The sequence below is a fragment of the Epinephelus lanceolatus genome, chromosome 21, assembly GCF_041903045.1.
Source record: "Epinephelus lanceolatus isolate andai-2023 chromosome 21, ASM4190304v1, whole genome shotgun sequence".
Lineage (NCBI taxonomy): Eukaryota > Metazoa > Chordata > Actinopteri > Perciformes > Serranidae > Epinephelus > Epinephelus lanceolatus.
Window position 1 is genome coordinate 30,452,400 of NC_135754.1, and position 13,268 is coordinate 30,465,667.

At 41.0% G+C, this 13,268-nt stretch overlaps 1 protein-coding gene and 1 long non-coding RNA gene across 2 annotated transcripts in view; one reads left to right on the top strand and one right to left on the bottom strand.

Moving 5' to 3' along the window:
- cdc42ep4b (CDC42 effector protein (Rho GTPase binding) 4b) overlaps positions 1–8,768 on the top strand; it is a 36,405-nt gene extending 27,637 nt beyond the window's left edge. Inside the window, exon 2 of the mRNA XM_033612196.2 lies at positions 1,673–8,768. Coding sequence (XP_033468087.2) covers positions 1,858–2,856 — 999 coding nt within the window. The 5' untranslated portion in view covers positions 1,673–1,857 and the 3' untranslated portion in view covers positions 2,857–8,768. The remainder of the gene's footprint in view (positions 1–1,672) is intronic.
- The window catches only part of LOC144459483 (uncharacterized), a 91,051-nt gene that overhangs the window by 27,224 nt on the left and 50,559 nt on the right, over positions 1–13,268 (bottom strand). The window lies entirely within an intron of this gene.

Here is a 13,268-nt window from a genome sequence, read left to right on the forward strand (position 1 = left end):
CGACTGTAGGAAATTTAGATATTGGCAGATCAAAACAAATCGATAATACAATGAAAATAATTCTCCGCCTTTGCAGACCACTGCTGTCTATAACGCTGCCTCCTTTAAAGGTACAATATTATACTGTCACCTCATTTTTTGTCGTCTTTTAACTCCGCCTACTAGTGCCATCTATTGGCTGTATCTATGCCATTATAAAGGATGCATTGAAGTATGACGGTTGAGGTGTTTGCAGCATTTGAAATGGTCATATCTATTTTCGTACGGAAAGGGAGTATAAATTAGCCTTCAGCTGACATCGGAGGTCGTACCAACATCTGTGTAAAAGGGACAGCCTGCAGGATGGGAGCAATGAATAGGACGGGTTTGACGTTTTGATGACGTGTTATGTATAAAATCCACCACTGATTTAAAAAGCAGCTGTCAGGTAAGAAGAACTAGTAGAACAGTAGCCAAAAAAGTCAGCAATGTTATAGCCTATGTCACAGTAGAGGCTGATACTGGCTGCTTAGCTTCCATGATGCTGGCATGCTATCAAATATCACAGTATGATGATGTAATGTTTGGTCCTGTATATAAAAGCAGAAGTGGCATTATGAAGGGACTTCATAGCGACCCTGTTATGCAGTCTTTTAATTTTTTTTATGTGAGGAGAGCAGGGTGCCCTTAATGTAATGCAGCTCACCTTGATCACTGATTATCTTTAGCTCCTTTTACACAATCTATAACTTGGCCATCACCAGAGCTGGTAGACAAACGTAGGTCAAACATGGTCACTGATATGTGTTAAGTGAAAACCAGATAAAATGAAGCCGTGATAAAGAGAACTAAATACACTGTTGAAGTGTTCCAGTTTCACCTTCAAGGCTCAAGAGACAAAAGCTGAAACTGAGACAAAAACACAAAGAGCTAGCAGTGAAAGCACTTTATCTCTTGATGATAGGAAAGTTAGAACAGAATGTATCTGATCTGAATTTTCTGAGCTGTGCTGTAAGTCGATCCACGCTGAAGAAATGCTGTTCCACTTAATTCTCTTTTTTTCTCATTTCTTTTATTCCTGCCAGCTTGAACTGCTCCAGCTCTCAGTATCCTGTGTCTTGCTGGTTATGTAACAGTCAGGGGCCTAAATGGGAACTAAAGCACAGCAGAGACAGCGGACACTGCAGCCGCTTGAAAAACTGAATGTGACAACAGCCTATTAGAGTTTTTAGAAAGAGCTAAAAATGTACCAGAAGAATTGTGCCGACACATTTAAATGGGAACTTATTTTTGCCTTGTTAGACTTCACCGGTGGTATTATTGTTGGTTTTAAGTAAGGTGAAGGTGCTGCGAACTTTGTACCAGAAAGCTTTCTTTACCATTACATAACTCCCTACACAGACTCCTGCATATAAAAGCTTTTGTTAGTTTTGAACTCAAGTGAGGCTTCGTTTTGAGACTCTGGCAACAAAAGTTTCCATACTTGATGCAGATCAGGACAGAGGGAGTTATGTGGTAGTGGGTGATGAGAAATGGAAATGAATAGACAGCTCTTTAGAGAAGCATTTAAAGTGGTATGTTGCATTTTCAGCAGAATAAAATGGTGTGTGTTATTATTAATTGCATATTTCCACATTGCCTGCCAAGGCCGTAACTACTGATGTGGGTTTTAATTCTCTATTCTTCTTCACAGGCTGATCCACAAGATGAAACCCGAGCTGAAGGACCAGAATGGCTGCACACATTAAACACCTGGAATTATACTTTCTTTGACAACAGCTCACAGATTTGCCAGATAATTCTGGAAGGAACTCTCCTGAACTCCTGCAGAAGCTAGTTTCATTTCTCTCTGTGGATTATAAGTGACAGACTGCCATCATGCCGATTCTCAAGCAGCTGGTGAACAACTCTAACCAGTCGAAGCGGCGGTCCAGAGCTGACCTGACCGCTGAGATGATCAGTGCTCCACTGGGGGACTTCCGCCACACCATGCACGTTGGCAGAGGAGGAGATGCCTTTGGGGACACTTCATTTCTTAGCACCCGATCAGGGGAACCTCCCAGGGAGCCAGAGACGAAGCACGGCTCCCCGGGGTCCAAACCGGGACTGCTGTCCCGTACATTCAGGAGCAGCAAACGCTCACAGTCAGTAAACCGAGGGGACAAGTATGACTACAATATGATGGCGCCTTCTGGTGGCTCGTCCAACTATGTGAAAAACGCCATTTCCCTGCCCTACCTAAATGAGGAGGATATTAACAGAGGCAACCAGCTGCCAAAGAGTGTTTCCTCAAGCCCCATGAAGAGGCTGTCGGAGATCGAAAGCAGGCCTGTAAATGGAGCGGCAGCGATGGCGACACTGGATGCAGAGTTTGAAGAGCGGAATTTCGGCGAGCTTACAGATTTGCCTCAATCCATGCCTAAAGGAGGTGGAATGAAGCACGCAGAGTCTATGATGTCCTTCCACATTGACTTGGGGCCCTCCATGCTTGGGGACATCTTGAGCGTGATGGAGAAGAAAGGCTGGGATGAGGACGACCTTGGCTATGAAGAGGGCAAGGGCAGCGAGGGCCGTGCGTCACCCTCCCTCATTCCTCACATAGATGACGACGATGCGGAGGAGCAAGCCCCCGCAAGGCCACCTCGCAGCATGTACCAGCAGAAGCCCACGGTGGATCCCTACACCCCGGAGCTACACGCCAGGAACAACCACCACAACCTGGACAGCTGCTCCGTGTCCAGCTCTGGCTCTGTCACTGAGGAGAAACCTCAGTACCACCTCCATGACGGCGACACGGACAGTGCAAAGTACAGCTCGCCACGTGGGGAGGAAGATTTCACCTTCATGGATGACGACGATGATGAGATTCGAGTTTAGACTAAACTGGTACCACTGCCACGGATAGTCTCGGACACTAATGGAGAAGCTGGGAAAGGCTGCGGAGGTATTTAGAGGCAGGGCCACTTCTGCTTTAAGCTTCTTGTAGATCAGTCTAATTTCTGCACACTTTGTTCAACATCATAAATCAAACCAATTAAGCCTTATTCACCGTGCTGTAGCAAGGAGATATGAGCGGAGTGCATGCCAGAGTGCATACAGACTGGCTCTCAGAGTGGAACTCTTGACAGGTTTGGGTGTGTTGATGGTTGCTAATTTTTGCAACATCAAACTCTGAACTCATTATTATTGGGGAATTCTCCATTTTCAAATAAGACTGGCTCCTGCGTTCAAACCTTCTCCTCCTCAAAGGTGCTTTAACAATGAGCAAGCTATTGGTTATGAGCATCACACACGTTTTAAGAAGTAAAGGGTGACCAAAGGGTTAGAGGACTGTACCCCCAGCTGTCAATCACATTAATATCACATTTGGGGTGTGATGTGTGAGGTGAGGAGGGTGTGCGAGTTCAGAAACCGGATGAGGACGTGTACTACAGATTCTGAACAAGGAAGGAAAAGGACAAGAAGTGAAACTCTTTCTAATCGCTGAGTGTGGAAGTGATCATGGAGCTTAATTTCCCAATGACAATGTCTTGGCATAGACACTAAATAGATAAAGTAGTTAATTACTTTTGTCCACGTCAGAGTCTAAGGGGTGATTTCTGGTATTTTTTACTTTATTTGGTGTACATAGAGTATCTGGAAGTTGGTCTACAGTAGCCTGTATTTGTTAGTTTACTTTTTTGCTACTGTCTCTCTTTGGCACAAGGCGTTTTTGGACCGAACGGTTCTGGGGACTCCTGGACAGGAACTGTCCATCCAAGGACCACACACCTTCAAGGTTTTTTTTTTTTTTTGTTTGTTTTTTTTTTTCCTTTTTTCTTTTTTGTTTGCATTCGCACCACCAAGAGGAACACTTAAGTGACGTACTGTAAGCTGGCCGGTGGTTGGTATACAGGGTTCCCAAGGTCATGGAGAACTTGGAAAAGTCATGGAATTTTTTTGTTTGTCATGAAATTGTTGCAGTAATCTCAAGTGGATAACCTTCCACAAAATGTAAACTAATGGCAATTTTATTTTCTGTAGCTGTTGACGTAACGTAGCTGGGGCACACTGCGTTTTGTTTACTGATGTCATTATGTTTGAATAACGCCAGGCAAGTGCAGAAAAAAAACAGACATGGACAATGTTGGGGGTTTGTCACTTGAGCAGTGCCAATGCGCACTTTGCTTCCGTTTTAACTGCTCTGGAAGTAGAGCATAGTAGTTTGAAGGTACGGCGCATTCAACAAGCCAATCCAGAAGAAAAAATTGCTGCTCACAGTAGCCTTTGTTTCATCAGACACATATCAACTTCTTATTTGGAGATTATTGATTATGTTCCACCCCAGGAAAACTAAGTAGCAAAAGAATAACTGAGCAGGAGTTATTTTGCTGTTGCGTTCTGTTCGTGTTATATGTCGTGAAGTCATGGGTCGTTGAAAAGTCATGGAAAAGTTTCAATTTTTGTCCATGACGATTTGTGGGAACCCTGAATCGTGTTGTATTTCCACCGTCACATATGCTCACTAAAGCCTGGACTTTACTTCCTGTGTTTTCTTAAATTTTTTACAAGCTGTTGTTTGCTTTTTGTGTTGTTTACATGACTAACAGGTTTTTCAAAATGGCAGTTGCCGGCGCTGCATTGGCTGTATTTGATCAGTCAATCTACACTTACGTCACTCATGGTTCCTCTTGTGCTGGAGGGTAACTGCTCTGACATAGGAGCTAAAAAAGTCCCTTAAAATGGTGTTCTAAGAGCTACGATTGTTCCTAGTTCCCGTGGTGCGGATATGACAAAAATGTGGGTTCTTTCAGCTATGAAAAGCTCCTCTGGTCCAAAAACGCCTTTAATCTTCTTGTTTTAACTCACAGAGAGCTGTGGTATTTATTCTTATAAGGGATGGATCATACTTAACGTGCACTGCTAGGTCTTAAAAGTTTAGAATTGGGGTCTTTCTGATGTGTTGAATTTTTTTTTTTTTTTTTACAAAAATTACATGGTACTACAGAGTGAGCCAACTACTTTTACAGGAGTTGGCTGCATGGCACTTAATATCAGACTCAAGTAGACATAAAATTATCTTAAGTCACATCATTCCCACTATCACTGTCACGACAAGGCTGTATTAGACGACAATGACTTCTGTTTTACAAAATCACCCACTGCTAGTGAAGGCTTTTTTACTTGTGAATTGTCAAAAAAAGAAGGCCTTTGGTATGTGTTCTGTGTCCTGTACTTTTTAAAGACAGGACAGAAGTGGTGATTGTGGCTAATAGTGTGTTATTCTGTGTCATCACATCTCATTCCACATCATTGCTGAGGTTGGTAGGATTAGCAGGTCAGCAGAGAGGCATAAACATGTTTGAAGGGGAGTTGTTGCAGTAGACAAATTGTTATATTAAAATTAATAGTTATGGCTCTTCCCAAAACTCTCTCCAGACATGTGTTCAGACTCGTCTCTAAGGGCGGAGAAAGGAAGTGAAAACATGTTCAAAGTGTTATTAGAGCGCAGCTACTTAATAGATGGGCATCAGGTATGTCTCGGGGCAGTGAAAGCGGCGGATATTTCCTGAACTGGCCCCACAAGTGATACTATCCACCTCCTCCACACAACCCAAATCACACAGTAGGAACAGATGATTAAATCAACCCATCATCTGGCCTTTCCCTGTCTACTCATTAAATGTGCTGGATTATTGGCCCCCAACCAGCTGGAACTGCTCCAGAAACAGCAGGGTCAGGAACAGACAGGTGGGCTGTTTCTCTTTGGCTTTTTTGTGTTTAGTTGCTTTCACAGTGCGCGCTCGCTCAGTCGGCTCCTCCAGGTTACTTTCAGTTCTAAATAAGGCCAAAAGAGGTGTACTCTCCTCTCCGGTATCCCATGATTAATGTCTGACCTTTTTTTTTAGTTGGTGTTAGAAAACTAATTGCCAGGTTTGACGAATGGGAGCTTTGAATTTCCTGTTGTGGCACTGATGCAGGGGTGTGTACACAGAATCAGGATGCTGTGCCATTCTGCCTTGGGCTATTGTAATGTTTTGGAAACACGTCTGCATGAACAGGCTGAGAGAAGTTCTGAAATTAAAGGGATAGTTCAGATCTTTTGAAGTGGGGTCATATGAGGTATCCACAGTTAGTGTATTACATACAGTAGATGTCAGTGTCGCCTCACAGCAAGAGTGTTCCTGGTTTGAACCCAGGGTGGGGGAGCCCTTCTGTGCAGAGTTTGCATGTCCTCCCCGTGTCAGTGTGGGTTTTCTCCAGGTTCTCCGGCTTCCTCCCACAGTCCAAAGACATGCAGGTTAATTGGTGACTCTAAATTGTCCGTAGGTGTGAATGTGAGTGTGAATGGTTGTCTGTCTCAGGGGTCACGTTAACCGGATATTCTCGGTCATTGACTGGTTTTTTACAACAATGACCGGAAAATCTGAAGGCTGTCGGTCATTTTGACCGGTTGCAATTACCACCCATTCCCACTTGGCGGCGGAGTGCACAGTACTGCAGAGAAAAAGTCATTCATCTGCTTCATGTAGCGTTGTTGACATAATGCCCTGGACACACCAGACGCGGAACCGAAGCACGGTGCCCAGCAGCGGAGGCAGTTTTCAGTCAGCGCCCATATTAACCTATCTGACTGTCCACACAGGCCGCTGAGCAGAGCAGAGCGCCCGCGAACTAGAGGCAGCGCTTCAGTTCGGCGTCTGGTCTATTTTTCACGGGAACCGCAAGCGCTTCTGTCTGGTTCGAGCAGATTGTACCAAACAGGAAGTTGGACACAGAAAAGACGAGAGAATCCGGACAATTTTCAAAATAAAATAACAACAGCACGCACTGAGGAACATGAGCCTACAGGCATAACTACATAACGCCCTGGACACACCGGACACGTTAGTGACACGTTAGTGCCGTCCGGTGTGTCCAGGGCGAAGCCTAATGGCACGGGTGTGTGGATGTCTGTTCATCTTTTCGTTCATGTCCTTATTAATGCACACTTTATAACTCACTTGTTGGATTTATTAAAAACGAAACGAATTAAAACTAAATGTCTTTGAATATCTTCTAAAATCTTGAATATCTAAAAACGAAAATTAAAATGACGGTAAAAATAGATTATGACTGGATTTTTATGACCCCATCGGTCAAAATGACCAGCGACGAAAAAGTCTAGTGCAACGTCTGGTCTGTCTCTATGTGTCAGCCCTGTGATAGTTTTGTGACCTGTCCAGGGTGTACCCTGCCTCTCACCTAGTGTCAGCTAGGATAGGCTCCAGCCCCCTGTGACCCCTAACAGGTTATGGAAAATGAATGAATAAATGAATATACCTTGCTGTCAGACAGCGTTTCCTTTCAGGGAACTGAAGCCGTTACATAACTGTCTTCAAAGCCAGACTCAATTGAGAAAAACCATGAATTAACATCGCTGAACAGAGCTGCTGATCTACCTCTGGCTTGGTCAGTTTTGTTTGTTATTGTGTGATTTTAGTGTTTAAAGTAGTTTGTTTAACATGAACAGTTTGTATTCAACAAAGTCACACAGTAACACAAACAAACTGATCGAGGCGGCAGTAGACCAACATCTCCAGGGTTCAGCGAGCCAAAATTACTGTTTTTGTCAATAGAGTCTGGTGGCTTTGACAAGAAAATAGATGGGGAACTGAAGCCGTTACAACGCTCTCTTCAAAGTCAGACTTCATTTTTAGATTTTTTTTTTTTTTTTAGGTGGCAAAACTATATTTTGCTGTTGCCCCCGTCCACAGCAGTACATTGCTTAGCTTCTGTAGACTCCTGCCTGCTTCTTCAAACTGGGGGCGCGCTGACTGACATCTACTGTATTTAATACACTGACTTTGGATGAGCACCTCATACAACCCCACTTCAAAAAATCCGAATCACCCCTTTAAAAGCGATCTGGAGGAAACTGCCAAGTATGTTCTAATTATGTTATGTGGGTAACGTTAGCAGGATGTTTGATCTTGTTTCTTTTTTATTTACTTATGTATAGAAATGCAGTAAGATAAGAGTCAGAACTCTTTCATGTTTTGATGTAAATGGGCCAAACTTTAAGATGTCTCTTAGCTTCTTATTGTGAATTGTGTGGTTTGTGGATTGTTTGGGCAGCTGCAATCCTTCATGTTCATCACTAAGAAATGGACACTATAAAAAAAGAAGAAGAAGAAAAACACTCCTTATCTGCTGTTGTTTTAATCAAGTAATGTAAATATAATTTGTGCCATCGATGATTACAGTAAACAATCTTTGTTATCGGCAGTGAGACTCTGTGGTACTAGCGTGAGAACCAGAGGAATGTTAGCGGCTCCAACACTAAATAGCACAGCTGCGGCCAAAGTGTACTTGCAAGTGAATTTGGAAGTGGTAAATAGAGAATCATGGGAAAGTATACTAAATTACACTAAAATACTTTCTTGTAAATGTCTTAACTTTCTGGTGTTTGCTGTGTTTCTCTGTTGGGAACTCCTAAGTAGGCCAGAATAAACCATATAAAGGAATTTGCAAATACTTTGTGCCCCAGGTCTGCTTAAAAGTTTCCCGTGCCCTGACAGCTGCGGTTTGGTGAGTGGCAAAAAAAGATAAGGACTGCAAAAAAAAACAACTGGCTCAAAGTTCTGCTGTTGAATGTTTTCTCCTTTTTTCTATTCAGTGGCTGTAGTGTTATGCCAAGTATGTACTGTTTTCCTTTCCTACTCCTTATTCTGGTTTTACAATATATTAATATATTTACCTTCCTCACTTTCCTTTCTTTGAAATAACATCTATATTTTTCAATAAAAGAGAAAGCTGGTAATCTTTAACTACGGCTCAGCTGTTTCTGTTTCATCTCCGTGAGCCTGTCACCGCAGGAGGCTGCCTCATTTTCAAACTCTTCTGCAAGTTTATTCGCATTCTGCTTCCAGAGCACTCACTGAAATCTGACCTTCAAGTAGACCCAAGAATTTTTACTGAGGGAGCTGCTTAAAGAGTTCCAGCCACATTCACGGTTTAACAAACGCCCACTCGGAGTGGATTATTCTACATAAATAGCCCTGAAATGAAAGATAAAACCTTGTTTAAAAGATTCCACATTACGGGCAAGATGAGTCTTGTTAGCTAATTAGAACCCTCCAGGCTGACATTGATTTTAACAGGCTTTAGAGCTCGCTTGATAAAAACATAAAGACACTTAAAACACTCAAGCATAACTTGTGTTTCATGACATGCAGGAGTAAAACTCAACATATTTTTGTATGATCCAATTCATTTTGCGTCTGCGAGGAAATGTATCTTAAGTGGTGCATCCGTGACAAACAAAGGGAGCAGTATATTAACTGTAGAGACGGAATACATCACAGCTTTTTTCGAAGCATAAATCTAACTCTCTTAATTATTCCACGCTTAACTGACATGCATGTGTTGTCACTTGGTCTGTGCCAATGTTGTGACACACGTCTCATCACCTGGAGGTTTACAACAGTTGGAAACTTGTATGTGAGAGCGTCATGAGCTCAGATCTAAAAATAGTAGCTGACATGAGAACAAAGAGAAAAATCCTGTTTGGATGTGAGAGATTTCTGAGACGTGGCAATGGTAAAATGTAACTAAGAACATTTACTCAAATACTATACATTTTATTCTACATTATATTTATATTTCAGAGGACAATATGACCCTGTTTTACTGCACAGCATGTGTGCGACAGCTATGGTTACTTCACGTATAAAGATTTGACATAAACACCTGATAATCTGATAAAATTTGATGCATTATTACAGACTGAACTCAAGATTCTTCTGCATAATGAATGCTTTAACGGTTAACACTTAAAGCCCTTTGAAACCTGAGCAAATTAATTTAATTAAATAAATTTATTTCAAAAACATGGGAAGAGGGTACTGAGCAACTAAAGAATAAATGAGCCAGAAAATTTGCAATAAATCAGTAAAAGAAGAAAATGACTTGGAAAGAGTGCTAAGAAATTATAATAAATCTGTAATTTTAAAATGTAATAATAATAATTCTAAATATACTTTTTCCCTACTGTTTTTCTTTTTTCCCTAGTTTTTAAAAAAATAAAATTAAAATCTAAATTATATATTTTTTGCCGTTCGTGGGTCATTCATTACAAAGTTGTTTTTCCCCCTATCTTTTAATAAAATTGCACCAATGTGCTCAGGGTTCAAAGGTTTAAATATCTATCAAAGGCGTCTGTAAGCAGCACAAGAAAAATGATGTTGCTCCAGGTTGGTAATACTTTTTGTCCTTTTCTTTTGGTAAGATTGTTAAACCTTAACTTGCAAAAAAAGCATCTTTAAATTGTGGTGTTATTATTATTATACTTATACTAGAATACTTCTTCCTTCACTCTCCTAAAGTTTGAGTTGCCCTTAATGCTAAATACAAACTGAAGGGAGATGCAGTTTAGTTTTATTAAAACAAATATTTTTTTCTGCTTGGTAAATCACTCTAAAGCTGCTTTATACAATCCTTTAAAAGATAACCTTAAGTGAAAAAGTTGTTGGTTTAAATTTCAGTACTTAAGTAAACAGGAAGAACTTGTGTGTTACCACCGCCCTCTAGTGTCACTTTCATATTAATGCAAGTTAAGCTCCTGGGTTGTTTCTCTGCAGACCCAAGCTGCTGTGAGGGTATATCAGTGTGTTCTTGGTTATATGTAATCATGCATAGTACATGTACTAACACATATAATGTGATGTGGTTTAAAGGGTAGGGGGAGTTTGTTATTTAATTCCACACATCTAATTAATAAATAAAGTCCCGCAATGTTCCTGCAGTATTACATTATGACTCCAGTGAACAAAGAATCCGAAAACAGACGAAATTCTTGATGAATTCAAGTCATAGGGGTCTGTGTTTAACTACAGCAAAATTACATCAAAACATCCATTTACAAACTCTCTCACAACTCGTGCAGTATAATCCAAGTCTCATTTATCCTGTCGTGTGCTCAGTACTGAACAGAACAGAACAGACAGCTCTTTCAACAGGGAAGTGAACTGAAAGTGAAACGTATCTATGCTCTCTTCTTTGCTGAACACAGGAGCTGCTGGTCTACCACTGCATTCAACAGTTAGTAACAAACCCTATAAAACACCAAAGACACACTATAACACAAACTAACCAACTGATCGAGGCAGCGGTAGACCAGCAGCTCCCGTGTTCAGCAAAATAAAATTGCTGTTTTTGTCAACGGAGTCTGGCTTTGAAGAGAGCATGTAAGTTTCACTTGTGATTCAGCTCTTTGTCAATAAGGGCTGTCTGTTTGGGAAGTACTGAGCATATGACTGGGTTTGGATTATACTGCACGAGTTGTGAGAGCTGTAAGTGCATGTTTTGATGTAGTTTTGCTGGTGTTGAATGTGGCTCCAGTTTACTCCAGTCTTGGTTTCTCTGTTCACCGTAGAGGCATACGAGAAAAACTATGTTTCCTCCACAACTCAACGTAACACAGGGTCAGCAACTGATATACAAATGGTCATTTGGGGGGTGCAGTTTTCCATTAAGTCCAATCTATTAAATTATAATGGAAATTTAGTTTTCCAGGTGCCCATACTGCATCCATTGCCACATTTACAAAGAATTTCAGCTTACTTTATTCCCTCTTTCTACCTTGAACAGCACCATTTACATCAGGCTGTTTTGTGGCTGCTGTTGATTTGGTGCTGGGAAAAGGGATATTCTGCAAATACACAAAGCTACAGCTGATCCCTCAGACACGTCTATAGAACAATCTATTCATGGGTTTTCAATACTCATTCTCGCCTAATGTGAAAACAAAACACAGCTTCCACGATGTGAAAGTGTATGGGGAAATTTAAAACCACCTGCTTCATAATATGTAACTGTGAATGTTCTTTACAGAAATATCCATCTGGGAGTGCGAGGAAAAACCCTATTTTCACTGACTCATCTCAAACAAAGCCTTCTGACATTTTTCCTTTACAATTCTTTTTGTTTTATGTATGAAATATATAAACATGATAAATTATGTTCCTGTAATATGCATAATATGCCAGAGGTCAGAGGAGAATGGTCAGACTGGTTCAAGATGATAGAAAGGCAACAGGAAGTCAAATAACCACTGGTTCCAACCAAGATCTGCAGAAAACCATCTCTGAACCAACAACACGTCCAACCTTGAAGCAGATGGGCTACAGCAGCAGAAGACCACACCAGGTGCCGCTCCTGTCAGCTAACAACAGGAAACTGAGGCTGCAGTTCACACAGGCTCACCAAAACTGGACAATAGAAGATTGGAAAAACGTTGCCTGGTCTGATGAGTCTGGATTTCTGCTGCCACATTCAGATGGTAGGGTCAGAATTTGGTGTAAACAACATGAAAGCATGGATCCATCCTGCCTTGTATCAACGGTTCAGGCTGCTGCTGGTGGTGTAATGGTGTGGGGGAGATTTTCTTAGATTTTCTTACCAACTGAGCATGGTTTAAACCACGGTATGAAATTAACAAAATATTTTGGGGGCAATTTTGGCCCCCACGGTCTAAAAAATGGGGGCATTTTCAAAACGTTTGGGGGCCATCAAAAAATTGTAATTATGTTCTAACAATAAGCACATGAAAAGCAAAACCAACTAAGATAGTGTCTTCACTCTTCAGTAGAAACCACTATGAATGAAATAAATAATGGGTTACATAAAGTTATGGTTGCAAAATATCACTCAGATTTCCTATAATTCAACCAGTTTAAATGTGATGATTTAACCATTAATCTACTGATAGCAGTACTAATGTTTCACCACATTACAGTTACTTTTACTGTTAAAAAGGCCAAATTACTATAAATTCCTTAGATGCAATCCTGGAAGTAAGTTAATTTAAAATTTAACATTCATTCTACCTTAATTTTTCATTAATTTGTCATTGTGTAGACACAGATCACCCAAGAAATGGTTAATTTATACTTATGGTACAGCAAAGCCCCCTCCCCTTCTCTGTCAGATTACTCTCACGTAATCAGTGCAATCTTGTTGATTATGTCTGGAAAATGAGTTGTAGACGTGACGGTAAATCAATTTAATAAAAATAAAATTATACTTCTTATACTAATTATATTACTAATGTCAGATTGTAATACTGTTAAAAATATAAATACATATAGTTGTTTCGAAAACTTGGGGGCAATTTTGGCCCCCAGAACATGGCTTTTGGGGGCATTCTTGGATAAATTGTGGGCCAAATGGCCTGTGGCCCTTGCTAATTTCCGACACTGGTTTAAACACCACAGCCTACCTGAGTATTGCTGCTGACTGTGTCCATCCCTTTATGACCACAGTGTACC